Source organism: Pantherophis guttatus, chromosome 12 (assembly GCF_059756535.1).
Source record: "Pantherophis guttatus breed Tessera chromosome 12, ASM5975653v1, whole genome shotgun sequence".
NCBI lineage: Eukaryota > Metazoa > Chordata > Lepidosauria > Squamata > Colubridae > Pantherophis > Pantherophis guttatus.
Window position 1 is genome coordinate 26,579,709 of NC_142074.1, and position 27,544 is coordinate 26,607,252.

Sequence of the window (27,544 nt, forward strand, 5' to 3'; positions counted from 1 at the left end):
TGGGTCTGCCTGGGCCAGGGTCAGCAACCTGCGGCTCTGGAGCTGCATGTGGCTCTTTCACTGCGCTCCGTATCACTCAAAATATGTGTCACAACCACCAATGTGCAACGCCCGCCGGCACACAATTTATTGAGCTTCTTAACCTCTGGTAGGCCAACCATGGATAAATCCAAGAAAAGTTTCAGAAGAAAACAGGACATTTAATTCAACTACATATGCTAATTTTGTGGAAAGTCAGGCACAGGAAGGGTTTTGTGGCTCCCGGTGTTTTCTTTTCTTTGGGAACCTGGTCCAAATGGCTCTTTTGAGTGTTTAAGGTTGCAGCCCCCTAGCCTGGGCAAAGCCCCTTGTGTGCAGAAAGGGCCTTGGGCAAATGACCCTCCAGGTGACCTCTTGCCCTGAGGCAAGCACTGTGCAGGGAGAGGTCAGCAGTAGTTCCCAAAGCAGGTATGAGCATGTTGGGGGTCTGCTCCAGCTTCAGACAAGAGCCCGCCCCGCCCTGCCTTCCCCTTGACTTGATGGTCCTAGCCAGATGCACCACAGGACAGAGGCAGAACCATTCAGTCTTTAAAGCCTGGCTTGCCCACCCCTCCCCTCCCAATCAAGCATCTTGCTGTGGTGAATGGTGAGGGAGCTCTGGGAGGCAGCACAGTCCCTGCCAGCCCAATTTCCCTTGGTGAAAGGGCAGGTGGGCTGGGCAAAGCTTGGCTGGCCATTAAAGGTCAACCGTGTCATATTCATCAACGGATGAGGGCCCAAAGTCCGTGCTTCGATGTGCTTCCGCGACCTTGAATTCTGCAGCTTCCACCTTCCAGCCTTGGAATTTGCTGCAATTAAACACCATGCTCTGGCTCTTTTCTGCAACAAGGGTTGCAAGGCATTCTTCATCCCTTCGGCCCCTAATGCGCAGGGCTGCTGCAGCCTGGCCTCATTCTCAATCCTGCACATGAACGTCTGCCCACATTTCCAAGGCTGTTGCCTCCATGAATCATCTGAAGCCTCGAGAGGAGCCCATCATGCAAAGGACTCGGTCCTGGAAATCTAGCCAGTTGCCCAGCCTGTGGTCAGAGGCTACCTGGTGAGCCTTCTGCCTCTGCTCAGAGCAAGCGAATCCTGCCAAACTGCCAGCTGCTTTTCCCTTAGAAGTGGGAAGCCCCCTCCCCCATCTCATGTGCCTTATATACAAATAAAAACCATCTTCCCCCTTTCAAAGCAGGCTGGTTGCTTTGGATGCTCCTGCCCCCCCCCCAACAGAAGCCACACAGAGCCGGGGGCCCAATTAGCACCAATTTAATGCAACACGTAATTCTGCTTTTTTCCCCATTCCCATAATTGCAACCATAGCCAAGGCACAAGCTGCTGGAGGTGGTGGTGCCTTTGGAAACACAACTGAAGAGATCTTGCTGTGGAAATGTTGGACAGGAACCATAGATTCTTTGGTGTGTAGGAAGCACAAAATTACAGCCAGCAACTCAAGCATTTAATCACATAGCAACATGCCTCCAGAGTTGGCACTTGGGTTCCACCTGCGCTGAGGAGGGGCTGCTTGGGTAGAGAGCAGCTGCTCAGAGTGAGCCAGGCAGGGAGAGGGGCAGAAATGGGCAGGGAACAACCCTGTTCCTACCAATAAGTAAAGGGAGCTGCAGGTGGGAGACACGGAAGAGGAGGAGGAAGGGGAAGCTGGTAATCGCCAAGGTCCCCAGTTGCACAGAGATCCTTCCCACTCGATGCAGCGCCCTGTGTTGGACAGCCAGAAACTGGGCCTGGAGAGCCACTGGGCAACCTGACCCCTCTTCAGCACACGTAAATGCACCACGCTTTTACAGCCAACTCCCCACAAAAGGCTTCCGTCTCGAGCAAGCCAGAAATACTCGAGAGGAGGGGGGGGAGCAGGCAGCAGGAGGTCAGATTGGAGAAGAAGACAGGGCGAATTTCCAAGTTCTGCCTGGGCAAAGCAGAAAGAGGCTGACCTGTAACTTTGGCTGCTGCCTCCCCACTCCAACTTCCAAAATGGTGGACGCGCACCCACTCCCAGGGCCGTTACAGGAGCAGCAGAGGTTAAAGCAGAAACCAAGAGCAACTACCAAGGGGCCCGTTAGTGATTATGGGCTGTCGTATCCGACTATTTTTCCAGAAGGTACCAACAGGCAGGCGTTCAAGTCCCTCAAAGCCCAGATTTTCCAAAAGAATAAAGGCCGGCTCAGCCCTTCAGAAGAAGGATGGCGAGCCCCTCCTTAGGAGCCTAAGGCGGGAAGCAGTCAAAGCCCAAGTGGCCTGGGTCACTGGCTTTAGCTTGGCCACCTTCTGACGACCTGGAGCGTTCAGGAGCTACAGTCCCAGTTCTAGAGGGCAGCACGTTGAGAAGCTGGCCTGGAAAAACTGAGTCTCCCTGTTGGAGGGTTAAAGAGGGACAAGCCATCCTCCTTCCCTGCTTGTTGGGAGCCCAGGCAGTGGGATTTTCACTCCTCTCGAGGCCCAGAATGCTAAGGCAGCCCGGCCGGGGTCTTATTCCCCTTCCTCGAAGCGAGAACGGGCAGCTGTGAGTTCCAGGCAGCCCAGCGCTGAAGAGGTTAAGCCAGGCAAACTTGGCTTCCTGCACTGGGCCAAGGACAATGGAGAGGAAGAGGATGTTAGAGTCACAATAGCCATGGCAGGATCCCAAGACATTCCTCTGCCGCAAATACAGGAGAGGTAGGAAGAGAAGCCCTTGCTATCCAGTCCCGGTTCACCCTCCACCCCCCCCCAAGTGTTCTTGCCAGGGAATTTCAGCTTTAGGCCATGCCAGGAAGGTGGAAGGGAGACCCTCTCCCAGGTCAGGGTTGTCTGGCCAAGGCCGAGGGAAAGAGCTGGTAACTGGGGCTGGATTGGCCGTTGATCCCGTCGATCAATTAAGGCAGCCAGCCCATAACTCACGAGAAAGGCAGGCTTGGGTATATGCCTGCTGTCCCTCCACCATTGCTGGCTTAGGGGTCTGACCACACCCCACTGCACAGCCGGGCTTTTCCAGGCCTGATCCTCACCTGACCCTGGTGCTGCAGGGGGCATCCCTCTGGCCCAGTTTTGCTGCTGGACAGCTGCCACCTGAGCCCACGCAGGCCTAGCCGCAGGAGAAGGGCAAGGTGAGACCCGTGAAGTTGGCTGCTGCTGCTGCTGCTCTCAGCCTGATCCCTCCCACGGGAAGACTGAAGCAGCAGCCCCAGGGCTTAGTTGGGGACATGGGCAGGACGCAACAAAGATGCGATGCCACTGGCAGGGCTCCTTGGGCCAAGGCAGGACTCTCCGGGAAAGCCGCTGTGGGCATGGGCTCCGAAACAGCCCGTGCCAATGCTCTTGGCCACCAGGCCCTTGCCCGACCCAGATCCAGATCCACATTTCACTTGGAAGCAAACTCTAACATAGCAACAGCGGAAAATAAATAACATGGAGCGGCAGAAAAGGGATCTTTGAGGCTTGTAGGCACTTAAGGTGAGCAACGGGTCAGAAAGTATTGTGAGAGGGAGACTTTGTCCATGCAAGGCTGCGTGGGCCCTGGAAGGGACGGGGTCACCTCGTCTGGCCAGCTGGGTAGTTTGTGGAGAGGCTGCGAGGACCCCCACTGCCGCTTCATTCCAGTGACTCAGGAGTCCCGCAGCCATCTTTTCTGGATCCTAACTGCAGGAGGGGCCATCTTTGTGGCAAAAGGCACGCGGGTGGCCGCTTCTTCCTTGGCCAGAGAGGGCAGGAGCAGACACAGCTCTTTGGCAAAAGGCATCATCTCTTTGTAGAGGACAGAAGGCTGCAGAGGCCCTGCAGTTTGCAGCCAGCCCTCACCCCAGCCGGTGGGATCCAGGTTCCTCTAGGGCTTCCTGGGCCTCCGAGGCAGGCTCTCCCAGAGACAACGCAGCTGCTCCTCACCCAGCTTGATCTTATCGTCCAGCTGCCGTTGCTGGATTGCCAGGGCGGACTTCATGCGCACAAAGTGCTGATAGTCTTGCAGTTGCTCAGGGGGCAGGCAGCGCGAGACGGTGGCAAAGACGAGCTGCTCCCGCTGACCCACATGCTCCTGCAGCTCCTTGGCATCCTCCAGCTGCGCTGTCAGCTGCCGCTTCTTCTCCAGGAGGGCCATCTTTGGGCAGGGGAGAGGAGGAGGAGGAGGAGGAGGAGGAGAGAGACCTGGTCAGTGCTGGCCACGCCTGGGACCTCTTCAGGTAAGGAGCCCCAAGCTGGCTGCAGAGCCCAGGGCTGGATCCAAGAAGCAGCATTGGAGTTCCCACCATGGCAGGAAAGGGGGGAAAACCAGCTGCACCGCAAACTCCTGGCCTTACAGTTGCCAGGACTGGCACTGCCAAGGCCCCGGTGAAGCAGTGCTGTGCAGCCCAGAATCATCAGCAGTGGGCTGGGTACAATGGTGAAATCCAATTTTTTTTTATCACCGGTTCTATGGGCGTGGCTTGGTGGGCGTGGTGTGGCTTGATGGGCGTGGCTTGGGCATGGCAGGGAAGGATACTGCAAAATCCCCATTCCCTCCCCGCTCCTGGGGGAAGGATATTGCAAAATCTCCATTCCCACCCCACTCTGGGGCCACACAGAGGTGGTATTTGCTGGTTCTCCAAACTGCTCAAAATTTCCACTACCGGTTCTCCAGAACCTGTCAGAACCTGCTGGATTTCACCCCTGGCTGGGTACCCTTTGATGAACAGGAAGGCCAGGACTGTGGAAAGGCATGGCTGTTTCTATCCAAAGGAAGAGTGGCATAGCCTTCCTGGGCAGAGCACCACCTTGTGCCCAGCAGGCAAGGAGTGGGCCTCTGCCATTGTCTGGGACTGGGGGTGTTCCAGCAGAAAAAGCCAGGAGTCGCAACAGGGAGCAACGGAGGACCCAGCTCAGCTCAGCTGCAGGGAAGCTCCGCTCTGCCAGGACGGGCCAGCCAGCCTCTTCTGTACCATCAGCACCCTGCCCAGCAGCCTGCCCTCCCTACCCCCTTGCATGCCCACCTTCTCCTCCTCCTCCTCCTCCTCCTCCTCCACATTCAGTCCACTGAGGGCGTTCTCCACTCGGGCCAGCCTCCCAGACAGCGAGAGCAGCAGGTTGACCACCTTGTCCAGGTCGCCTATGACGAGGCGGAACTTCTCCAATTCATGGGGCTTGCAGGCTCCCTTGATGTAATTCTCCACCTCTCTGCCAAGGGCCACATTGGCACTGAGGTCATCCTGCAGGCTCTGCTGGGCCTCCTGCAGCACTTCCAGCTTCCGCCCAATGCTCTCGATCAGCTGCACCTGCAGAGCAGAGAGGTCAGCGGCTGTGTTTTCCAGGGAGAGACAGTTCCAATTAATGGCTGTCGGCCCAGCTGGGGCTTTGCAGATGCTCCCGCAAGACCCCTCCAGCTCCTGGTGCCCATCTGGAGCCAAGGACCCCCATAGCCAATCCCCTGCAACTTTGCTGCTCAGGCCCTGGACTCTCAGGCTCAGTGATCTGCAGGTGGCAGCTGGGCTGGGTGGGGGTAAGCTCACCTTCTTCTGAGCCAGGTCATGGTCCGGCTCCTCTTCTGAAGAGGCTGCAGCCAACTCAGAGCGGTCCTTTATTTGGTTCAGCAGCTCAGCCTTGCCCGCCAACAGGTTGAGGTAAGCCAAGGAGGAGGGGGCCGCTCTCCCTCCAGTGGCAGACTGGGGAGACTTCTGCTGCCTGCACAAAAGAACGCATTGGGGGTACAGGTTGGGGGGGGAGAAAAGAGGCTGGTTTTATATCGTTGCGGGGGGGCCACAACATCCCTGTAAAGAAAAGGAGGCTCCAGCAGCCCAGTTGCATCAGCCTGTGCAATTCCTCTTCCTCTCTCATTGCTTCAGGGCAGCAACATCCCTGCTTACTCTCTCCCCCCGCCCCGCCCCCCCGGTTTTCTAATCCCAGCAATCTGTGAGAAGGCTGATCTTTGGGCCAGAATCACCCAAGGGACCTCTCCCCAAGCCAGGTTCACTGTTGCAGCCAGGGGTCATGCTGGCTCTCATGTTGACTTGCCTGACTCTTCTGCATATGACTCCCTCCCCCCCCCACGCATCTGAAAAGCCTGAAGATGCCTACCTTTCAGGGCAGCTGGGACCACTCCCAAGCAGTGACCAGCCCTGCCTTGGCCAGAGAGGGCAGCTACTTTCAGCAAAGAGGTCACCCATCACCTCAGCTGCTGACCGGAGTCCAAAACCAGAGCTCAGCACTCCAGCCAGAGAGCGGTCCTTGCCTGCCACGTCTCTCATCAGCTCCTCCGAATTCAGGCGCAAGGGTGGTGGCCCTGATTTGTGACTCTCTCTTGCAGCATCTTGGGACACAGGCACACCCTGTTGGGGATCTGGTGGGCACAGAATGTGTAAGCCAGCAGTGCTGCCCTCCAAACCTACCCTATGACATGCCCCAAAGGGAAGAGACTCACGCCAGGTAAGGGGCGGCTCTGAGGGGCTGCCGGTTGGCATCTCCTGCTCCTCAACCCGGGAAGGCTCCTTGGCAGCTGCCCCCTCCGAGGAACTGGCCGCCCTGTAAGCACAGAACCAACCCATCCTTTGTTAAGGCCTGGCCGTTCCCTTGGCAGGCAGAGCTGGAGGGCGACCGATTTCTACAGGGGACATTTGCGCCCTTCTCTGCCCTAAAGGGAAGAGGAGAGACAGGGAGCGCCTTCTCATTGGCACGGCTGGCATGGCCCCCTTTCTTGCCCTCCCTGCGCCTCAAGTAGGCATGTTAGACATTGGTGTTTGTGCGGGAAGGGCTCAGCTTCCTGGGGACACCCCTCCCAACCCTCCACCCTTCTGGGACCCAGGACAGCAGAAACCAACGGAAGACTACTTGCCTGGATGGGGCGCTCCGGTCACTTGCCTCAGCCATCAGCCACTCCCAGGTCCGGGGTGGTGACCTGTGGCAGTAGTAGTGGGGGCTGTCTTGCCCTGGGAGGGAAGGGGCACCATCGGGTCTTGTACCAGGCAGCCGCAGGCACTGCAGTTGTGGCCTATTGTGCCACAGCTGGTCCGCAGGGAGGCTCTGAGAACGCTCCCTGGCCACTTCGAAACCAGGCTGGTCCGGGGCCCAGGAGTCCTGCACATGAACGGGCAGGCTGGCCTGGCCAGGGAGAAGCTGTTGGTGTGATGTGGCTGGGCGGTATTTCTCCCAGTTGGGTGGGGGAGGGCGTGGAGGTGGGGGCCCCCTTCTTCTGGCTTGGCATGGTGGTGACTTTGGTGCCGTTTCCTGCACCTTGGCCAATGGGGCTTCTTGCCATTCCCTTGCAGAGACACCGGCAGGTTCGGTGCAGAGGTGGCTCTCCGAATAGGCCCTTCCACGCAAGGGGGGTTTGTGGGGCTCGCTGAGCCCCCCTTCCGAGCCCCCCTTCTCCGTGACCCACTTTGGCTGCTTGCAATCCCAGGAGAAGTTGTGTGTGGATGGGGCTCGGCAGAAAGGGGGCCCAGTTGGTTCGGTGCGCTCAAAGCAGGTCCAGAAGGGGCTGACCCTGGTGAAGGCCACCTGGTGCTGCAGGAGCTGACTGGAAAAAAAGAGGAGGGGACTGCAGACACGAGCGTGGGTGGGAGCTGCCTCCTCCCGCCCTCAATGGGTGGGGGCTGCTCATCGAGGCACACTTGCTCTGAGGAGGGAACGAGGGTCTCTTAGCTGTTGGGGTCCACTCATTCTGGCCAAGGCCCCTCACTTGGCCAGACAGAAGTGGATTAATGGCAGCCAAGCTGGGGTCTGCCTCAGTGCCACAAGTTGGCTTCCCCCCTCCCCAGGGCAGCTGCTTCTCAAAGGCAAGTGCCCAGTTGGCCTCCTTCCCCCATCAAGTAGGCCTGTGCTTCCATCAGAGCGCCCGACAGGGGAGACCGGCCAGGATGACCGGCGGCTCCAAATCGTCTCTCGCAGGAGATGCGCCCTGCCTGCTGTCTCTCAGGCCTTCATGTGAGGGTGAGGGAAGCAGGCACAGGTTAGGGCCTCCCCTCTCTGAGAGGCCCTCAGAGACCACCCTCCAAGAGGCAGCATAGAATGCCACCCCACCGGTTTCTTTAGGGTCAACCCTGTTTCTGTTCTGCCTGGCTTACCTCACAGCGTGGCTGCTTGCTCTGTTCACAGCTGGGGGCTCCCATTCATCCGGGGGGAATTCCTGGGAGGCAGGAGAGGAGAGTGAGGGGAGGGGCTGGAAGGGGCCACAGAGCCCCTTGACCTTCTGCCCTCCTGGCCTGGGCAAAGGGGATGAGGCCAGGCAGCCAGTGAAAGCCCATCCCAGCAGCTGAGCTCCTCTCCCCCATCCCCCACTGGTGGGAATTGAAAATCCAACTTACCACCTGAAAAGGCTTCCTTGCTTGCCAGGGACCTCCATCCTCCACAAGTTTCTGCTGACCTGGGCAATAGCACTCACTGCAGCAGCTCCAGGAACAGGGGTGACAATGGTGGGCACGATGGCTGGGTGGCACTGGCATGCTCCTTGAGTGCAGCATGGCGCACTCATCTTGAAAGCTGTAGGCGCAGGCCTCTCGGATCACGCACGAGCAAGGAAGAGCCCACCAATGCTCAGTGTCCACTCCGGGTTGAGCCAGGGACTTGCAAAACCTCACAATCTCTGGCTGGAAATCCTGGTAGACGGGAGGCGAAGGTGGGCATCGGTAGGACTGGTCAAGGGAGTGACGCCGGAAGTCCCTGTGCTCAGCGCTTCCCGGCTTCTCTGCCTCGGGGGTCCGTGTGCTGTCAGGCCTGCCCTGAAGAGAGCCATAGGGCCTGGCGGGCAGCAGGCGGCTCGTCTCCTCAAAGAACTTCCGTCGGTCGGCAAAAGGCAAAAGGCCGGGTTCCTCCAAAGGCAGCTGTGAGGACAGCCCTGGCTCTGACTCCTGAGGCTGGAGCTTGTGCTCCGGGGACCAGCGCCAGCGGCCGCCTCCCCATCCTCCCACATGGGCTGGTGGCAGAGGCTTCTCCTTGGGCACCAGGTCCCCAGGCGTCGTCTGGGGGCTGCTTGGGGCTCTCTCCTCCCCAAACACGCTCAGCTCAGAGCCCCACCGCTTAGGGGACACAGCCAGCAGTCCAGAGGAGCCAAGGGGTCTGCCCTCCCCTAAGGGAGGAGGCAGGGCAGGAGCTGCGGTGTGGGCGGGGGACTCCTCTGCCTGTGGGGCAGGTTCCTCTTCGCACGCTAGCCCCACGGGACCTTTGGCCTTCTGCAGCTGGGCTTTCCGCCACTGGATCTCATTCCGCAGGTTTGTGGCAAAGCGATCACTGCGCCGACGGATCTGTGCAGAGCGATGCTGGGTCTTCTGGGTAGCTGGGAGGCCCCTTTCAGTGTCTGGCAAATGATCCATGCGGGGGGCTGCCTGGAAGCCTGGCCGGGATGTGCTGGCATTGCCAAACGCTGGCAGTGGTGGGGAATCAGTCAGGAGGATGCTCTGGGGCTTGCCCAGTGCCATGCAAGCGTCCCGTGGAGAAGGGGACCCGTCTTCTGTGGTTGGGGGGGAATCCAGCTCTTCTGCCGGCTCACAGGGCTTCTGGCTGCATTGGTCCAGATTTAGACGTGGCTCTGGAGCCTGCAGCTCCTTGTGCAGCGGGGACACTGTCCAGCGAGGACCCTCCTGGCCACGGGAGACCTCCAAGGCCTGCAACTGGGCCACCAGCAGGTGTTCTGGGACGCTGTGGCGATGGCCAAAGGGCCCAGCCCAGTCAGCCTTCCAGGAAGAAGGGGGCTCTGCACAGTTATTTGGCTCCACCTCGTGTCCCTTCTCTTCAGGGGAGTCTCTGGGGCTCTCAGCCAAAGGCGAGGGGGAGGTTTGTGGGCTCTTCTTCATCTCAGAGTGTGACTCTGTGTGTGAGCTCAGCAGGTAGTACTGGTCAGTGAATGGAGTGTCCTTCAGGGGGCCTGTGGTGGCCAACTGTCCCCCAGGCCCATGGGGATCTCGGCCAGGTGTGCAGAGGGAGATGTCCGAGCTCCACCGATTCTCGGGACACAAACAACCTGCGTGGATCGAGGGTCTTGGGTCTTCCAGCAGGGAGTTACACGCACGCAGACTGTCTTGTCTCACAGGTGGGTAGGGAGGGGCGGTGGCTGCTTTGGCAGGGCTGGGAAGAGAGCCCGACTGAACGCTGGAGGGTAACCGGACACCAGAACCTGGGCACGGCAGGCCTGCAGGCTCTCCTCCCGTCTGCAGATAGCGAGGCTCTGGCAGCTGGCCGGGCTGGGTGCCGTCCACGGAGCCGGCCTCTTCAGGTCGCAGCGCAGAATCGGAGGTGCTCGAGCTGGCTGAGAAGGAGCTGTAGGCAGAGTCCCGCTTGCTTTGGTACATGGCCTGGTCAATGGGGGACAGGCTGCCCTCATAATAGGTCTGGCTGGCCGGGTCCAGACTTTCCATGCTCCCGAGGGAGCTGTTCTTTTCTGTGGTGCAGTGGGGAGAGAGAGGGTTCCACGGCAAAGGCAGGTCACTGGGGGCGGGAAGAAAGGGGAGGCCCCCACGTCACAGGGGCAGGGTAGCCCTGCCTGGTTTCCCAATGCACTCTGACCCATGGTTCCTTGCTTCATGGTGCAGCAGCAGCCCTCCCCACTGGCCCGCCCCCCAGCTCCCCCCCCAGGCTGTCACTTGACTTCCCTCAACCCTCTGCCCTCCCTCTCAGGGCCCCCAGCTCCTTTTGATCCCTGCCTGGAAGGGAGTGTCCCACCATCCACTGGGGCTCAGGCCAAGAAGGGCGACCCGAGGTGCCACCAAGGACCCAGCCTTTCCTGCTTGCCACTGAGGAGGAGCAGCAGCGATGGCATCATGGGCACATCAAATCCAAGTCTTCCCAGAGATCCAGAGTAACCCTTTCTGTCCAGCCGCTGACAGGCTGTAGCTCCCGCGGGACAGCTGGTGCCAACTGGGGGCTGTGTGTTCTGCACCGCAAAGAACCGATCCCAATCCGGGGGATGACGAGTAGGAGCAGCTCCTCCAAGAGAAGTCCTGTCCAGGCTCCTCAGGCTAGAGGCACTGCCCTCCATGCTGCATCAGAGAGTTTTGGCAGCTCCTTTTGCCCACTTGGCAAGGAGCTGAAGCCACTGCTCCCTTGGAGGGGAATATTTGTAGCTCAGGGTCGAAGGGAGGGTCCTTGGTGACGTTACCTAGTTTGAGTAATGAACTGTCTGCAAGGAAACAACCACGCCCGGAGAACTCCTCTGCCTGCTGGCGGCCTGCATGGTGCTGGGACGGCCCCTTCCTGATGGGACAAAAGGCAGCCAAGGCCTCCCGGGGAAATGATGCCCAGTCACCTCCCATGCTCAGGAGCGCTCAGGATGGGCACAATGGTGCCCACTCCAGCCAGAGTGCTGGGAAGGAGCCAGTTGGCCAGAGAAGAGGCGCTGGGGCTGCCCCACAAGCCCTACAGGAAAGCCGGCTAGCAGAGGCGCCTTTGGAGCTGTGTGGTCGCAACCGGGACCCTCCCTGTCCTCCCAATCTGGGCACAAAAAGCAGGTGGGGCAACGGAAGCTGGTCATCGCCTCCCTGTAGCACCAACAAATCCTGCTGTGCTCTCTCAGCCCGGGATGCCAAGGGGAAAGCCGGCTGTGCCCAGAGAAGGGCACCTTGCCCTCTGATGGAGAAGACCGTCAGGGGCCAAGTAACTGTCCCCCAGCCCCCCATCCTTCTTTCCTCTGGCGCTCACCTCGTCTCGCAGCCCAAGTGCCAGGAGAGATTCAGGGGGTCAGCAGTAAAGGTCATGGCGGTGCCCTCAGTCCGGACTTCGGAGAGCTTGGCTAGATGCCATGAGTGAGGCCTGATGATTGGCACGTTCCTCCTTCCAGGCAAAGAAAAGGAAAGTGAGGGGCAGGAACCCGGTGGGGCATCACACTTGCTGGGTGAAGCCAGCTGCCCCTCTGCCCTGCGACCAAGAGTGCCCTTCCCCACCTCCCAAGCCTCTCTTTGGCTCACCGCTGCTCCCTCAGGGGGGTCCGGGCCTTTTCCTTCCCAGCCCCACCCAGCTGGATGGTTGCCCCCTGCCTGAAAGGCAAGCTGTGCTCTGGAGCAGAGGAGGGGGGCACCAGGAGAGACAAGACAGAGACCGTGCCCCATATCACCAAGGGCCAAGGTGCCTCGCGGCCATCCACATCTGCCCAGTTCCTGCCAGCCCAGCCGAATGCCATTAACAAAAGCCACGGTGACCTCTTGCTGGAAGCGGACGCTCAGGTGGGAACTTCTGGCCTTGTTGTTGGCTGGTGCCACCGAGGCTGAGCCACTCCTTCAAGGCAAGACCAGTCCGTAGGAAGAGCCCCCCCCCCCCCGGGGCAGGACAGAGTGGAGGAGGAGGGCAGGGCAGGGGAAGGGGGCCCTGCAGCCAGAGCACTGCCTGGCACAAACATGCTAACCGTGCCATGAAGCCAGCAGCTACCAGACGAGAACCCACAGAGGGGCATCAGCAGGAGCCGTGTGCACCCCTCTGTCCACCCAGAAGCTGAGCCCCACGCCCTGTGGCGGGACCCAGGCTTTTCATTGCCATCGCTCCAGTCAAGTTAGCTCTCCCCCCCAAAAAACCCCCAAAGCCATGCACAATCAGACATGGAAAGGAGAGCCCCCCACCCACCCTGCAAGTTCAATACACACCTGTCCCCGGCAAGCCTTAGTGAGGTCTGGAAAGGCAGCTGTGCCCAGGATCCAGCCCAGCCCAGCCGGCCACTGCAGGCAGCTAAGTGGGACTGGAAGTGGCCGGCCCAGCAGGGAGGGCTTCCTGCCTCCTCCAGGCTCCTGGAGCCAGTTCCCATCCTCATCTCCTCCCAGCCAGGAAGCGGTGAGGAAGTGATGTCCAGGCAGATAATTTTGCTGGCAGCGGCAATATCAGAAGCCGGGACCCCAGGGAAGGGGCTTCCTGCCTCTTGGAGCGGCCCCTTCCCTCCCCTCAAGGCAGGGAGGGGGGGAGGAAGCCTCTCTTCCTCAGGGCTCCGATGCCCTGGGCCACCTGCCTGCTAGGAGAGGAGTGGGTGGGTGAGGATCTGCAGGATGGGGAGGGCAAGCGCCTGGCCTGGCCGGAGGAGAGGGGGAATTCCAGAATGCCTCTTGCTGAAAGCCTCCAGCTGAGCTTCAGGACTGCCCCCCTCCCCCCCCACAGGAAGTGGCTGGGACAAAGTACAGGAAGGATGAGATCATTGCCAGCTCAATTTGGGGGCAAAGAAGAAGCAGGGGCTGAGATGGAGCAGAGGCGCCGTGGGGCCACAGGCACAACCCCTGCCTCACTGCAAAGGGCAAGGAGCTCTTCTATGTTTCTGGAAGGCGGTGAACTCTACGAATAGCAGCCTGGAGAAGTGCCAAAAGAGACTCCCCCACCCATGCTCCACTCCCAAGACAGTCCAGTTATTCTGGTGCCCCCTCCATGATGATCAGGCCAGAACCTCTCCCCCCCCCAAAAAAAGAAAAATAAAACTTTTTTAACCTTCCTGACTCCAGAATCCCAAACTGATTCAGATCTACAGGCTGGAGCAGCCAAGAGGTTTGCCCAAACTACTGCAGCCTCCCGCCCCTCCCGGGACCCACTTCCCCAGCCAGCCCCACTCCCACAAAGAAGGGGGCTGCGTAGGAGCCACTGGCCCTCTGCCTGGTGTAACTCAAAGGGCATCTGATCAGGACACCCTGAAACCCCAGAAGGTCATCTCAGCTCCTCATCCTTCCAGGACCAGCCCTGGATCCAGAGTGACCAACCAGGCCTCTTCAGTGGCAGGCAGACTGGGGGGGGGAAGCCCCTCCCACAAGACCTGCTGGCCCCCATTCTCTGGCTATTCTTGGCTTCGGCCTCGCAAAACTCTGCTGGGCCTTCACTTGTTTGCAGTTCCTTTCTTTTACTGAATTGTTTTGTTTTGAATTGATGCAAACTTGCCTCGAGCGATGCAAGTGGTGGGGAGAAGGGAGAGATGAATCCCCAGGGGGGGCTTCTGGAGCCTTTTGGTACCTCAGCATTTTCCCCAGGGAGACCAGGGGAAAGCGCAGCGGTTTCAGGGGTATGTTTGAGTGGATCAATGATGCCTGTTTGCTTTTAGGAACGTGGTCAGAAACTTTCGGTTTCCCAGCAGCAGCAGCAGCAGCAACAGCAGGAGCTCCTGGTGCTCAGAGAGAGAGCAAAAGCCCCCTTCTTTGCTGGCTCTGGCTGCAAAGGCCAGGAGATGGAAGGAGCCTCCTTGGTTGCTGGCTTCACTGCTGAGCGAGCCAGTTCTTGGATGATCCCCCAAAGGGCAGCCGGGGCCTCAAACAGGCTGGATTGACCTGGAACTGATCTGTCTGTGTAGAGAAATCCCAGACAAATAAAGAAAGCATCTATTTGTCTTTCTGTACTTTCTGTTTCTTAAAAGAGAGGCCGCACTCTGCAAAACCTAAAACCCTGCAGCAAGGGTGAAATCCAGCAGGTTCTGACAGGTTCTGGAGAACTGGTAGCGGAAATTTTGAGCAGTTTGGAGAACCGGCAAATACCACTTCTGGCTGGCCCCAGAGTGGGGTGGGAATGGAGATTTTGCAATATCCTTCCCCCAGGAGTGGGGTGGGAATGGGAATTTTGCAGTATCCTTCCCCTGCCATGCCCACCAAGCCACACCACACCCACCAAGCCATGCCCATAGAACCGGTAGTAAAAAAAATTGGATTTCACCACTGCCCTGCAGGTTTTCCTGCCGACAGCATCGTCCCATGCGAGGATGCATCTTCTGCATTTTAGAGACATTCAGTTCTTACTAGTTGCAACGTTAAAACCTCAAGCGCCTGAAGGACTGGCATGCTTCGGAGGCAGGAGAAGAATAGAGGAGTTCTTAAAAAAACCAATCTCTGCTCAAGGCAAAAGGTGCTTCACACTGCCTTTGCCAACTCAAATTGGTGTGCAGTCCCAAATTCCTGCCACAGGATGGCAGCTGCAGCCAAGCTCAAGGAGCTACAGGCACATGCCAGGCCTCCCCCCTTCCCCACAACTGGAAATCTGTGGAAGGAGAGCCTTGCAGACTGGACTGCAGCCCCTTCCCCCCGTCTCTTTTGCTGTGGCGAGAACAGTGGCCCCCCCCAGCCCCAGAGGAAAGCCACGCACCACTCAGGAAGAGCTCTTCCCTGGCAGGAGAGGCCAGTGTGGGCAGTATCCTGATGTCGTGTGTGTGTGTGTGTGTGTGTGTGCGCGCGCGTGTGTGCTCACCTCCGGATGATCATCTTGAGCGTGCGGTAGGAGCCCTTGATCAGGATGAGGGCTTCCTGCCGAGAGCCATAGAGTGGGGTGCCGTTGATGTTCACCAGCTCATCACCGGAGCGCATCTTCTGCGAGAGGGCCGCCTTCCCCCCATCCTCCACCTGGAAGGGTAGAGACAAGGCGGGAAGGGTCACCTGCCAGCCACTGCAGGACAACGGCTGGGCTGAGGGACCAGCTTGTATGCCCGTCTGGGCAGCTCACAGCAAAAACATATAAGAAACAACAAATGATTTGAATCGGCTCTCGCTCTCCAGTAGACGGGGATTGCTGCAATCCCCTCACGCAGGGGAGAAGGTCCCCCCACTCACCAAAGGAGATCCACCATGGAGGCAGCAGCCGGAGGATCCCCTCAAGGACTCCTACAGGATCAGCCCCCACAAAGAGTGGCTGTAGAGTCAATGCTGCTGCAGGTGTCAGCCTGCGCCCTTGCCCAGAGACAAAACCAGGGCTGAGGCCCAAGCCGAGAAAGAGAGTGGGATGGGCAGCCCTTCCCTGCCGGTCACACGGTCTGCAGAGAAAGGGCAGGGGCTCCCCGTGGTCTGGCTGAACAAGAGCCAGTTGTGCTGGGCACAGGAAACGGAGAGCCCACAAGGCCTGGAGACATGGCAGGGAAAGAGCCACACCCAGTGGCCGAGAGGAGGGGAAGCAGCCAGGAGGAGGCAGAGTTAACCTCCTCCAAGAGGAAAAACCTGGTCCAGCTCCTCACAGAGATCTTGTGCCAGCTTCAGGCACAGTGGCTGGACAGCCTCAGAGATGGGCCATGGGAAGGGACCCTTCAAGAGGTTCCACGTTGCAGCCATTTGCCTTGGGTGCAGCCGAGACTGCCCGCCTGCTTAATCAGATGGAGGGGGAGTTCTGGAGCTGCCCTTCTAGCAGGGAAGGCCCTGGTTTCAAGAGGATCTAGACCAGTGGTGGGTTGCCCCCGGTTCAGACTGGTTTGCAAGAACCGGTAGTAAAACTGGCGGGAGGCTCCGCCCACTGACCCAGACGTCATCAAAGTTGATCTGCGCATGCGCAGAAGCATCTGCACGTGTGCAGAAGAGCGCGTGGGCGCAATGCAAACTGGTAATAAAGATAAGTAGAACCCACCCCTGGTCTAGACACCCACCATCCTCTCAAATCTGAGAAGCAGGACATTGCTCCCACTGACTGGAGACCTGGTAGGAAGCTGGGTTTGTTCTTCCAAAAGCAAAGCGTGGAGAGCAGCTTGTGGGCTGTGCTGATGAGAGTCCCAGGTGGGCTTCTCTTTGTTCCTCCTGGGAAGACTGGGAGCTTCATTTCCCACCCTGAAGCCAGGCGGTTACAATTTTCCAGCAGAGAGCTGTGGCCTGACGTTTCTCCCGCACAACTCTAGTTCTCCAGGAGTCCAAAATAACTTTTAGCTTTTCTGCACAGAGAAAAGTTTTCTTGCCCTCCACACAGAAACTGGAACCCCAATGTGGCCCTTTAATCCAACGGAGACTGCAGGAGCTCCCAGCACACAGGCTAGCCTGGCTTTTTCCACAACTGGTGCCTTCAACCCAGCCCCGGTGCTCCTTCTCTGTGCGTCAGAGCCCAGCCTCTAACGCACAAAGACCAAGCAAGTGTGGGAGACCAGTCCCTCCTGTGCTCCTGGCCACCTAGGAGCTCCAGCAGGAGGAGAAGGATCCTGCAGGGAGCCGGGTGGGGCAGGCCCCACTGAGCTTGGATGCTTGGAGGGATAAGCAGCAGCAAGCCAGCTCTCCGGAAAGAAGCTGAGAGAGGCAGCCTCGAGTCCCGTAGGGAGAAGGGAGTTTGCCGGCCGGCTGCTAATTATTACACAAAGCAATCCTTGTTCCTGCTCACGATTTTGCCAGACGGAATAAAGGGTCACTCTTCTCTGGTCTGGAATCAGACCTAGCGGGAGCATTTTTTGCCCTGGGGCAGGGGGGGCAGTGAGTGAGTCCCGGCTCCCCCAAAGGCCCACACTCCAGACTGGTCAGCCCTCTGGGGCTGGGTGCCTGGAAAAGCCTTTGGGCCATACCTCTTGACTAGGGCAAAGAGCGCCCAAGTGAGGCAAAGATCCCCACACCGGAACACGATGGCTGCATTGTGGCTCAGGCGTTGCAGAGGAGCGACCATAAACATGCCAGTGCAGAGTGTAGGCATCGGTGGATGCCAGCCATCTGCGCAGAGCAGCCTCAGGAGGTTGGCACAGGCACGGAAAGAGAGCACGGAGGGGAAGCAGGCTTCATGGACTCCCAGGGTGCTGTTCCCCAGGCAGAAGAGTTCTTGCCCCCCCCCACCAGCCCCAGCAGGATTTCCTCTGGAAAGATGGAGCCCTTCCCAGGAGGGTTGGGGGCAGCTGGGGGCTCAGGAGAGGCACCCGACAGATGAGGCATTTTTGTGCGGTGGCGAAAGGGACCCTGACACAGCCCCCTCCTCTCCCACCCCCCAAAGCTAACCCTGGTTCTTCCCCAGAGCCTCCCAGCCCAGGGCAGCCACCCAGTTGCCTGTTAGGAGCTCCAGCCCTGCCGGCACACAAGGGCAGTTAATCATTCATTCGCTGCCTCGGGGCTGTTACTGCTCAGCACCGGGCTTTGGGGCTCCCTCCGGGGGAAGCCTGGCATGCGGCTGGCAACGGGAGAGGCTCAGCTCCCTTTCCTTGGGGAAACACGCCGCCCCCCAAAGAGGCTCCTGGGGAAATTCCCGCAGGGGGCCGGGGTTGACCCCCCAGGGTGGCAGTCGCCACGAGGAACTTGTCCTGCCCTCCCCCAGCGCTGCTTTCCCCCGACTGGGCGGGCGGGCGGCCGGAGCCCCGCGAGGTCTCGCCTGACGACCGGCTTTTCTCTGCGCCCCGAGCCGAGCCTCCCCGCCGTCTTTCAGGGAGGCGGCCCGGGAATCCCTCCTCTCGGGAGAGCCCCGGACCGGACTCCTGCTCCGCCCACTGGCCACTTTCGTCCTCAGGGACCCCTCAGCAACTCGCGGGGGCGGGGCGGGGAGTCGGCGGAGTTCTCACGGCGGGAGGGCGGGGAGGGGGGGTCTCCTCGGAGCGGCGGAGCGGCGCCCAGAAACGCCGTAAAGTTCTGGCCGAGCCCAGCTGCCCCCCCCACCCGCTCCGCGGGTCGCTCCAGCCGAGTCGGAGGCGGGGAGGGACCGAGGCGGGCCGCCGGGGAGGGCGAGCAACGCCCAGGCAACGAGGGGGAGAGGCGGCTGGGCGGGAAGGCGGACTCCAGGCAGGCAGGCAGACAAAGAGCTGCGGTTCGCGCCGGACCTCCCAGCGCAGGCAGCGGGCGGAGGGGAGCCGGGCCGGCGCCGCAGACTCACCTTGGAGACGATGAGCGGCTCGCCGTGCTCCAGCCCGCCCCTCAGGGTGAAGCCCCAGGGCGCGCCGCCCGCCAGCTGCACGTGCAGGTACTGGAAGGAGACCAGCAGGCGGCTGGCCAGCTTGGCCTGCGGGGACGGGTCGGGCTCGAGTTGTCCCGACGGCCCCTCCATGGCAGCCTCCCCTGTCCCGGGCCTGACCCGCGGCGGTGCTCGGCATCGACGGGACGCGGCGCGACGCGACGCTAAGCTCTGCCTGCTGGAGGGCGGACCGGCAGGCGCCCCCGGTGGGCGTGTCGCGGGCGAGCGGAGGCTCCCGGCCGGGCCGGCCTGGCCCGGATCCTGCAACGCCCCGGCCGAGGCGCGCCCCCAGCAACGGAGCCGCTCCGCCTCCTCCGCTGGGCTGCTTTGGCGCGCGGACTCCTGTGCTGGGCGGGGGCCGAGCCCGTGCCGGCCCGGTGTAGACGAGCTCCGAGCGAGCGCATCCTCGCCTCCCTGCACGGCGAAGATATGGAGCGGGGAGGCCTTGGGAGCAGGCTTGAGGATGAAGCTGTGCCCGCCGGGGTGATCCCTTCCCGTGTCCAGGAGGGCTTTTTCAGGCGCCTCGAGGCCGAGGGAGGAGATCCAGGCTGAAAAGCGCTCTGCACCTACCTCCAAGGGTAGCCCCGGTGCCAAGAGGTCGCTTGGTTTGCTGGTGCAGTCGGGTTTCCTGGCTTGGTGCTGAGCGCTAAAAACTGGTTTTGCCACCCAGCCTGGCCCTCAGGGGCAGCGCTGCCAACTTTCTTTCAGCAGAAGGAGTCACATTCGGGCATCCCCAGAATGCTCCTTTGTTCCCCAGCTGCTCCACAGAGTAGGTGCCACCCCTTGGCTCAGAGAACACCACAGTCCTGGGCATTGGCAAGCAGGGAAAGTCTCCAGATTTGTGTGGAGGAGGAGGAAATATGCTGTCAATTGCAAAGTCTCCAGTCCCCTTCAGTGCAAGAGGGCCTGGGACTGCAGGGGGGGGGCTTGGGCAGTGCCCAGATTGGCTCCATCCTGGAATTGCTTTCTACAAGCATCAGGCATCGTTTGTGTACAACCCAGTGGTGAAATCCAAATTTTTTTACCACCGGTTCTGTGGGTGTGGCTTGGTGGGCCTGTCGGGAAGGATATTGCAAAATCTCCATTCTGACCCCACTCTAGGGCCAGCCAGAGGTGGTATTTGCTGGTTTTTTGAACTATTCAAAATTTCCGCTACCAGTTCTCCAGCACCTGTCAGAACCTGCTGGATTTCACCCCTGCTGCCAGGCCTAAAGCTGCCCTCCTCCTGCAGGCTGCTTTAGCTCCACCTCCCAAGGGTGAGAAAGCCCTTTATCCAGCATGTCAGGGTGGGGAAGAGAATTCATCAGCTGGGGGTGCAAGGCAGCAGGCAGCGTGCAGAGGGAGCCAAGCCACCATTTTGGGCCATTTTGCTTTGGCTCGTGTGAGCAGAGCCCTTATAGCTGGCCCTCTCTCAGCCCGGCAGAGAGAGCCTTTCCTCAGGCTGGCTGCTCCAGTGGTGGAATTCAGGTTTTTTTACTACCGGCTCTGTGGGCGTGGCTTGGTGGGCATGGCAGGGGAAGGATACTGCAAAATCTCCATTCCCACCCCACTCTGGGACCAGCCAGAGGTGGTATTTGCCAATTTCTCCGAACTACTCAAAATCTCCTATACCGGTTCTCCAGAACCTGCTGGATTTCACCCCTGGGCTGCTCCCTTGGAGAGCTCATCCAGGGCATTGGATGGCCTGGGGAAGGTCAGCCTGAGCTGATGGCTGTGGTCAAAATCCGGGGGAGGGAGAGAAGAGAATCTTGCCAAAACTGGTAATTTTCACACGCTCTGCTGTGACCAATTTGAGCTGATCTTTAGGGGTCCCAAAGACTTTGTGGGCTGCAACGATTGAGCGTTTCTCGGCTGACCTATGGAGAATCTGGAGTGGTCATTTTCAGGCATGTAATTGACTTCATGCCTACATCAGAGGCATGAAGTTTGTCTATGTACATAAGAGGTTTAGACACAAACTTGAGAGCAAGTTTCTGGATTGTTGTTTGTGCTGGGAAAGAGCTTGGCTGAGCACCAGAAATTTCCCCTCCTTGCAGAACCCATTGGTAAGTTGGCAAGGATGTGCTTTTTTGTCAGGGGTCTCCAACCTTGGCAGCTTTAAGACTTGTGGATTAAACACGAAGTTTACAAAATGACTGAAAAGCCCAGAACCCTGGACTTTGGAGTTCCTCTGGCATCCAGAGATTCAATGGTGGGGAGGAAATCCCTTTCTGCTGCCCCAGCAGAACTGACGAGCTGCTTCTGGCTGCCGAATCCCCTTGGCTGCCCTCACCTGGTGGGGTGCCTCCGCTCCCCCTGCTCTCTGCCATGAATTCTTTCTCTGGGCAACCCTTGCTCAAATGTCTCCCCTGCTTTGGCCCAGGGCTCTTCAGAGCCACCCCAAGGCACTTGAAGAAAGAGGGCCCTGCTACCCCTGAAAGGAGACAGTTCTGGGCCACTGTAGAAGACAGATGCCCAAGCTCTGGACCCAGACAGCTGCTCCAGTCGGGAATGGAGGCTCTCTAGCTCAGCCTGCCCCCCTCTCGAATTTTGGGTCCAGCCTAAAGGCGGAAAGACACTCCCTGCCTGGGAATGCAATGCTGGTGCCAGGGGTAGAAGGGGCGGGAAGGGCTGTGCCATTGGAGCCGAGGGGGAGAGGCTCCATTCTGCCTTCGAAGGGCCAAAGGAGAGGAGAGATGGTGGCTCCCAAAGGCCCTGAAACCATTCTACTGATGCTTTTACCCTGGTGGGTCTGATCCTCCCCTGGAGTTTATTCTGCCCTGCTTTTATGTTCCTTGTTCAATGCATTCGGCTAGGATTGTTTATTTTGTTTATAACTTTGATTTTATACCTTTGAAAGGTACAAAGGCCTAAATAAATAACGAATTATTGTTGTCAGTGGTTTGTACAGGATAGATTTTAATCACCCTGTAGAAGCCAATGTTGAAAACAAGCCACGGAAGGTGAGCCACTTCACTCAGGTTTATATATACACAAAACACACAAAAGTGCCACATTCACCAAGCCAGTAAAAACACTTTGCACAAAACGATAAAGGCTTAATTTTTTTCCCCCCGGCATCGTGTCTTGGGGATCAAAGTGTGCTTAGCTGAAGCTGCAGAAGGTGGGAAAGGATGGAGAGCAAAGAGGCGGGCTAGCACAAAATAATTTTGCCTGCCTTTCCAATAAGAAAGATAAATAGAAGCCTGGCAGGCTTGACCAAAGGGCAGAGATTCCAGGCAGCTGGGCCTCTTCAGTGGAGTCAGCCCGGCTGCATGCAAACCAGGCCTCCTTCCTGCATCTGCATCCTTCAGTGCTGGCCTGGAGCCATGAGCGCCAGCAAAGGCAGCCCTGGGAAGACGCGGGTCCCGTTCTTTTGTGGGTCAGGAAGGCCGAGGGCGTCGTTTTAAGCTGATGTCGTCACAACGGTCCGCCACAAGGGGGAGCAGGAAACAGCTCGAGTAACGGGGGTGGCTTTCCAGATGTGCCTGGACTCCAAATCCCAGAGTTCCCGGTGGGCAGCGGAACATAACTTCCCATTCCTGCTGTGGTCTGGAGGCGAGAGTAAGGCGCTGATGGACAACCCGCCTTCCCAAAGGCTTGACTCGGCGGTAGGATGGCTTCCGTGGCAGAAGGGCCGGCCTTTTTCTCGAAGGGAAACGCCGTCGAGCAAAGGAGTGGGCTGAGCCCCCGGCGCCTCGGCCGCCCAGCCCGCAGGCAGGAGCCCCCGGCCCTTTAAGGGGGAGCGAGGCCCGCCTTTAAACGGAGCCGGCGCGCTGCTTCTTCGCCTGGCGCAGCTTTCTTGGCCCGCTGGCCTGGCCGTGGCTGCTCGGGGAGCCTAGCATGGGAGTGCGGGGGTGAGGCTCGCCCGCATCCCTGCTTTCCCCCCCGGGAGACGATGCTCCCGTTGGGCTCCCCGGCTCCTTCCTTGTGACCCCGCGCTTCAGCGCAGCCGGAGGGCCGCCATGACGGGGCTGCGGCCGTGGAGCGTTGCTCTCCTCCTGGCCCTGCTGGGCCCCCTGGCGCAGGCTCCGGAAGGCGCGGGGGAAGCGGCGGAGGCAGAAGGGGCCCCTTCCCTGCCGCTGATGCAAATGCTCCTGAGCCAGGCGCCCCCGCGATCCTGGCTCCCCGGGGGAAGCCGGAGGCGAGCCAGCGGACAGCCGCTGCGCTACATGCGGAACCTCTACCGGAGCGTGGCGGACCGGCACGGCCGGCCCCGCAGGGACGAACGGCTCTCCAGCAACACCATCCGCCTGGTCCGGCCCTCGGCCAAGGCCCGCCAGGCTGGGGCAGGTGAGCTGGGGCCGGGACCCTCTCCGGGGCCGCCTGCTACGGGAGCTGGGGCTCGGCGCCTGCTCGACCTTACTGACCGGTCGAAGGGCGTGGCAGTCGGCAAGTCCTGGGGGAGGCCAAGGGCCGTGTGCTGGGCTTCAGCGCGCTCTCGAGCAGGCCGCTGGCCAGAGGAGCCCCGGCCCGCAGCACCCGGTCGGGGTGGGACAGCTGCCCGGGCAGCAGGGAAGTTGCCAGCCTGCAGCCCAGACTGCCAGCCCTACCGGGTTGCCCTGCTCTGGTGCATTGCCTCTAAGCAAGAAGGGGCTTTCCTTGGCCGGGCGGTTCATGCACCACCTTCTGCATCTGCGGCATGAGCTGCAGTCTGTCTTGCACACTACAGTGACGGAATATTTTGAAATGGGGCTCTTTTACGGACCCTTATTCCAACGGCTCTGCTGCCTCCCCCAGGCTGAGGGCTGCTAGGCTCTTGAAGGGTCTTCAGAATTGGGGTGGGGTGGGGGGTTCTACTCAGCAGGTCCTGGGGGTGAAAGCAGCTTCTATGATTTTTTATTGTGGATGCCCCAAAAGTGGCATGCAGCCCGCCCCAATTGGGGAGATGGACTAACGGCATCACAGGAGAATGGGCAGGGGCTCTTCTTTAGGAAGGCTGGGGACCCCGTGGGGCCTAAGGTTGGCTCTTGGGCCGGGCACCTTCTTCTGCTCCAGTTCTGACCCCTTCTTTGTACCAGCAGGCCCCTGGTTCATCTGGGCCCTTGACTACCGCCTGGAAGTGCAAACGCCAGCCCAGCGCCTGGTCAGAGCTGTTGCTGTCTACGTTCAGCGTCCATCCTCGCCTCACGGCCCCCTCTGGTGTACAGCCACCCCACTCCCTGGTGGAAGCGCCCTGCCACAGGTGGCGGTCAGCCCGGCTTTGCTGAAGAATTCCACCACCACATCTGCTGCGGACAGCTGGGTGGAGCTGGACCTCTCCTCGCACCTCCAGCCGTGGTCCTGGACTGCCCAGAATAGCCACCTGCTCCGCCTGCATCACGCCTGCGCCTTTCTGGAATGGGCCTGGGGCTCTCCCCGTGGGCCTGGTGAGAGAAGCCCCCCCTCCCTGGAGGATCCCTTCTTGCTGCTCTACCTCAATGACACTTGGAAACCCCTCCGGGCTCCCGTGGGAGGGGAGCTCCGCCAGAGCTCTGCCCGTGTCCACAGGATGCGCCGAGCTGAGAAACTGGACCTGGATCTGCCCCGCTACAGCCGCCGCCGCCCTGGCACCAAGCAGAACGAGTGTGCCCTCTACCCCTTCCGTGTGACCTTTCGCCAGCTGGGCTGGGACCATTGGATCATTGCCCCCCACTCATACCGGCCTCAGTACTGCAAGGGAACGTGCCCCCGGGTCTTGCGCTATGGCTACAACTCCCCCAACCACGCCATCGTCCAGAATCTGATCAACGAGTTCGTGGACCCGAACATCCCTCGCCCGTCCTGCGTGCCCTACGAGTACAGCCCTGTGGGCGTCCTCATGATTGAGCAGAATAACAACATCCTGTTCAAGGTGTATGAGGACATGATCGCCAAGTCCTGCACCTGCCGGTGAGCAGCCTCATCTCTGGCAACAAGCTGCCTCCTTCCCTGGGCCTCCGCTTGCTCCCACCCACTGCCTCACCGAGAAAGACTCCAGATTTTAAGGCATTTGGCAACTTTTCACTTGGATCCAAGACCCTTCTTTCTGAGGGGCACAGAGGACTAGCACCTTGGTTGGGCTGTTTTACAAAAGGATTTTTATGCACAGGTTGGCAAATTCTCCTCCTCTTCCTTTTTACTCCTGGAATGATTTCACCCTGCCAGAGCTTGGTGGAGGACAGTTGAAGGAAGCGCAGCTGGCACTCCTGGGAAGGGCTGCGGTGAAGCAGGTGGGTCCATGGGAGGCAGGAGATGCAAAGATCGGCTGTCCTGGGGTCGTGCTGAGGCATGAAGGGTCCCTCCGGTTTCCCTCACCAGCACTTGGTCTCATTGCCTGCATAAGCCTCTTGATGCCGGGGGCCACCGTCCCTTTTGGCCCAGAAGGGTGTATCCTGTATCCTGCAGCCCAGCCTGAAAAAAATGGGTGTGCAGGTGTTCCAGCCATAGGTTCCCCCCCACAGGCCCTTTTCTCTCCCCCCCAAGCCAGTGCCCCCTCCTCCAGCAAGAGCTGTGTGGTCTCTGGACTACTCGAACCCCCCTTTTCTGTTCCTGCTGCTTAAGGGGTGCTGCTGTGTGGCCAGTTCTTTGCTCTGCTGCTTCTACCTCTCACACTGCAAATAAAGGCACACTCACACCTGTCTGCAACCCCGGGAGATGTCAAGCAGTGAATTCCTGAAAGAATTTGAGAAGAAGACCTTCGGGTGGGGGAAGAGCCCCCTGGAGGTGCTCTGCTCCCTAAGAAGGTTGTTCTGGAAGCAAAGGGGACTTTTAAACCAAGGGAGAAGGTGTTTAGGGGTGTGGCTGCATCGCAGTGGGTTGGGGCCCTGCCCAGGAGAGATGGCTTTTGGGGGCTTAGTTGGTTGGGCCTTTCCTGGGAGCTGCCTCCTCCCATCCTGGGCGTGGTGGAGTCTTGGGTGGGAGAGAGCTCCTGACTTGGCCTTGACCTTCTCATGCACTGGATGATGGAGCAGGCCTCCCCCTCCGCTGGCCCTCCCCACGCTTCCAAGGCCTTGTCCATAGTTGTCTTTCTCTTCACCCTTACTTGTTTGTACCTGTCGCCTACCTGGCCTGAAAAAACTGATAACTTGATAAAACTTTCTATTTATTAAATGGTATATTTAAATGAGATCCTGCAATAAATGTAGTTTCTGTTTTGCTAAAGATGAATGAAGCCTCTGATTTGGGGAAGAAGGAAAAACGGTGCTGGACGAGGGAGAGGGGAGGAGCCCAGACTAGCCCATCTGACTAGGTGGCTCAGTGGCTAAGACACTGAACTTGTCGATCAGAAAGGTCGGCGGTTCGAATCCCTAGTACAGATATCCTGTGTGAGCAGGGGGTTGGACTAGATGACCTCCATGGTCCCTTCCAACTCTATTACTGTAACTGACTCACAATTCAGCTCCGCCAGGCGATTGTTACATCTGCAGCACAGAATCAGCCATTCCCCAACTCGTGGCTCATAGGTACTTCTCTGTGGCCACCCAGGCGGCCTGAGCTCTTGCCACCAGTTGCTGTTCCTCTCTTCCCAATAGGGCTGATCTGGGGCAAAGCAGGAATCTGTGCAAAAGGGCAACAAGGTGGGCTACCCAGCATGTTTCCAACTGGCAACTGGGTGCAATTGAGGGGGGGAAGCAATTCCAACTCCCCAATATCGGCCATCCCTGCTTTGCAGTCCCAGCTGGAATGGGCATGATACAACCCCTGAGGAGAAGAGCTCAGGCCTCTGGTTGGCTCTCTTGGTCTTTGCTTCCCCGAAGGCCACAGAGCTCAGGTGCCGGCTGGTTGCAGAATGTGAGCCATTCACTATTAAGCACATAATGGTTTATAACGGAAGGAAGATGAAGGATGAAATGTTCCCGTACTAAAGCACAGACTATCAGCAAGAACATTTGAGGAACAAATTTGCAGATGGCACAAATTGGATAAAACCCTAATACTTCAGTGTCAGAAATACATTTCAAAACAATGTTACAGAGATGGGCTAAAAACAAGGGAAGAAATCATTGCAACGTTTTTCAGGTAAGAGAAGAAGGAGTGAGGATATCTGTCTTAGTAAAATTACTTGTGAAAAAGTAGAATAATAGACTGTGAACATACGTAGTTACAAAACAACAACCCCTCCTCCACCTCCACCCCTTAAAGCAAAGCAGAGCAAAGGCAGTGATGGGCTGCACTGTTTCCAAACCACAATTGCTCCACTGTAGCTTGGTTGGACCTAATTGCAAGTCCTGTCAGTTCTGGGTATGACTCACAGAAGGAGTCTGCTAGAGATGAGCAGGCTCAGAAAGGGCCAGGAGGAGGAGTGGGTCCTGAACAGATGCTAAGCAACAGAAGGGAAGTCTCACTGACTCGTTTTTTTGTCGGGAAAACAACAGGCAGCTATCGCACAGGAGGAGTAGAAGGGCTTGGTGTTCCATAAGAGAGGAGCTTTTCTGTCTCCTGCTTCACACCTCAGTTATCCTTTATCCATGGAGCATCTGTGGAGTCTGGTTTTACCACTGCTACATCAGAGTTAATTGATTCCCATTGCACAAAGGCAGGGTTTTGAAAATAGGCACTGACAAAAAGCCCTCCCTGCATTTCATCTCTCCCAGAACTTTGAAATGGAAATAAACACCAGTATTACAAATTGCCTCTCCTTAACTACTTATTAGAATTTGATAGAGCTGAAGATCGAGTGAAGGGAGTTATGATAGCGTGGGCAAAAAATGTCGGGCATAGTATTGAATTGGAGGATTGGGAGAAAATTTGGAATAGAAATTATAAGATAACTAAATTGGCAAAATACAAAAAGAACCAATATAAAACGTTCTATCGCTGGCACTTGGCACCTTCTAAGTTAGCGAAGATATATCCAAATTTAAGCCCGAACTGTTGGAAATGTGGTCAAAAACAAGGCACCTTTTATCATACATGGAGGTTGTGCCCTGAAACGAAGAAGCATTGGAAGAAAATACATAGATGGTTAGAGGAAATAACAGGACATCAGATAGAATATACCCCGGAACTATTTCTCCTAGGGATAGCTAAAAGGAAATACAATAAAATAATAATATATATCATTTTACATATAATAACTGCAGCAAGGTTAGCTTTT

At 58.4% G+C, this 27,544-nt stretch overlaps 2 protein-coding genes across 3 annotated transcripts; one reads left to right on the forward strand and one right to left on the reverse strand.

Moving 5' to 3' along the window:
* Positions 1-1,274: 1,274 nt before the first annotated feature.
* On the reverse strand, positions 1,275-20,816 carry SHROOM4 (shroom family member 4). Its single transcript, XM_034441767.3, has 12 exons — positions 20,780-20,816; positions 18,430-19,160; positions 15,094-15,245; positions 11,605-11,736; positions 8,280-10,395; positions 8,040-8,101; positions 6,809-7,492; positions 6,398-6,498; positions 6,055-6,316; positions 5,490-5,661; positions 4,974-5,255; positions 1,275-4,105 (listed from the first exon to the last, which is right to left on the reverse strand). The coding sequence occupies exons 1-12, from the start codon at positions 20,814-20,816 to the stop codon at positions 3,836-3,838; spliced, it is 5,001 nt and encodes a 1,666-aa protein (XP_034297658.2). The 3' UTR covers positions 1,275-3,835.
* On the forward strand, positions 18,988-25,608 carry BMP15 (bone morphogenetic protein 15). 2 transcript variants are annotated; one of them, XM_034441777.3, is made up of 2 exons: positions 18,988-22,779; positions 23,508-25,608. In XM_034441777.3, exons 1-2 carry the CDS (start codon positions 22,452-22,454, stop codon positions 24,359-24,361), a joined length of 1,182 nt encoding a protein of 393 aa, XP_034297668.1. In that variant the 5' UTR covers positions 18,988-22,451; the 3' UTR covers positions 24,362-25,608. The 2 variants fall into 2 exon arrangements, with proteins under 2 accessions (XP_034297668.1, XP_034297670.1); XM_034441779.3 differs by having other exon boundaries at positions 23,511-25,608.
* Positions 25,609-27,544: the final 1,936 nt, after the last annotated feature.

Bases quoted from the DNA above. Each gene is read 5' to 3' on its own strand.
- BMP15 (XM_034441777.3), top strand. From the start codon at position 22,452: ATGACGGGGCTGCGGCCGTGGAGCGTTGCTCTCCTCCTGGCCCTGCTG. The intron at 22,780-23,507 runs GTGAGCTGGGGC...TCTTTGTACCAG, and splicing joins GGCCCGCCAGGCTGGGGCAG to CAGGCCCCTGGTTCATCTGG.
- SHROOM4 (XM_034441767.3), bottom strand. From the start codon at position 20,816: ATGGCAGAGAGCAGGGGGAGCGGAGGCACCCCACCAG. The intron at 15,246-18,429 runs GTGAGTCTGCGG...CTACCCTTCCAG, and splicing joins AGCCGCTCATCGTCTCCAAG to GTGGAGGATGGGGGGAAGGC. The intron at 5,662-6,054 runs GTAGGCATCTTC...TCTTTTGTGCAG, and splicing joins GGTCCCAGCTGCCCTGAAAG to GCAGCAGAAGTCTCCCCAGT.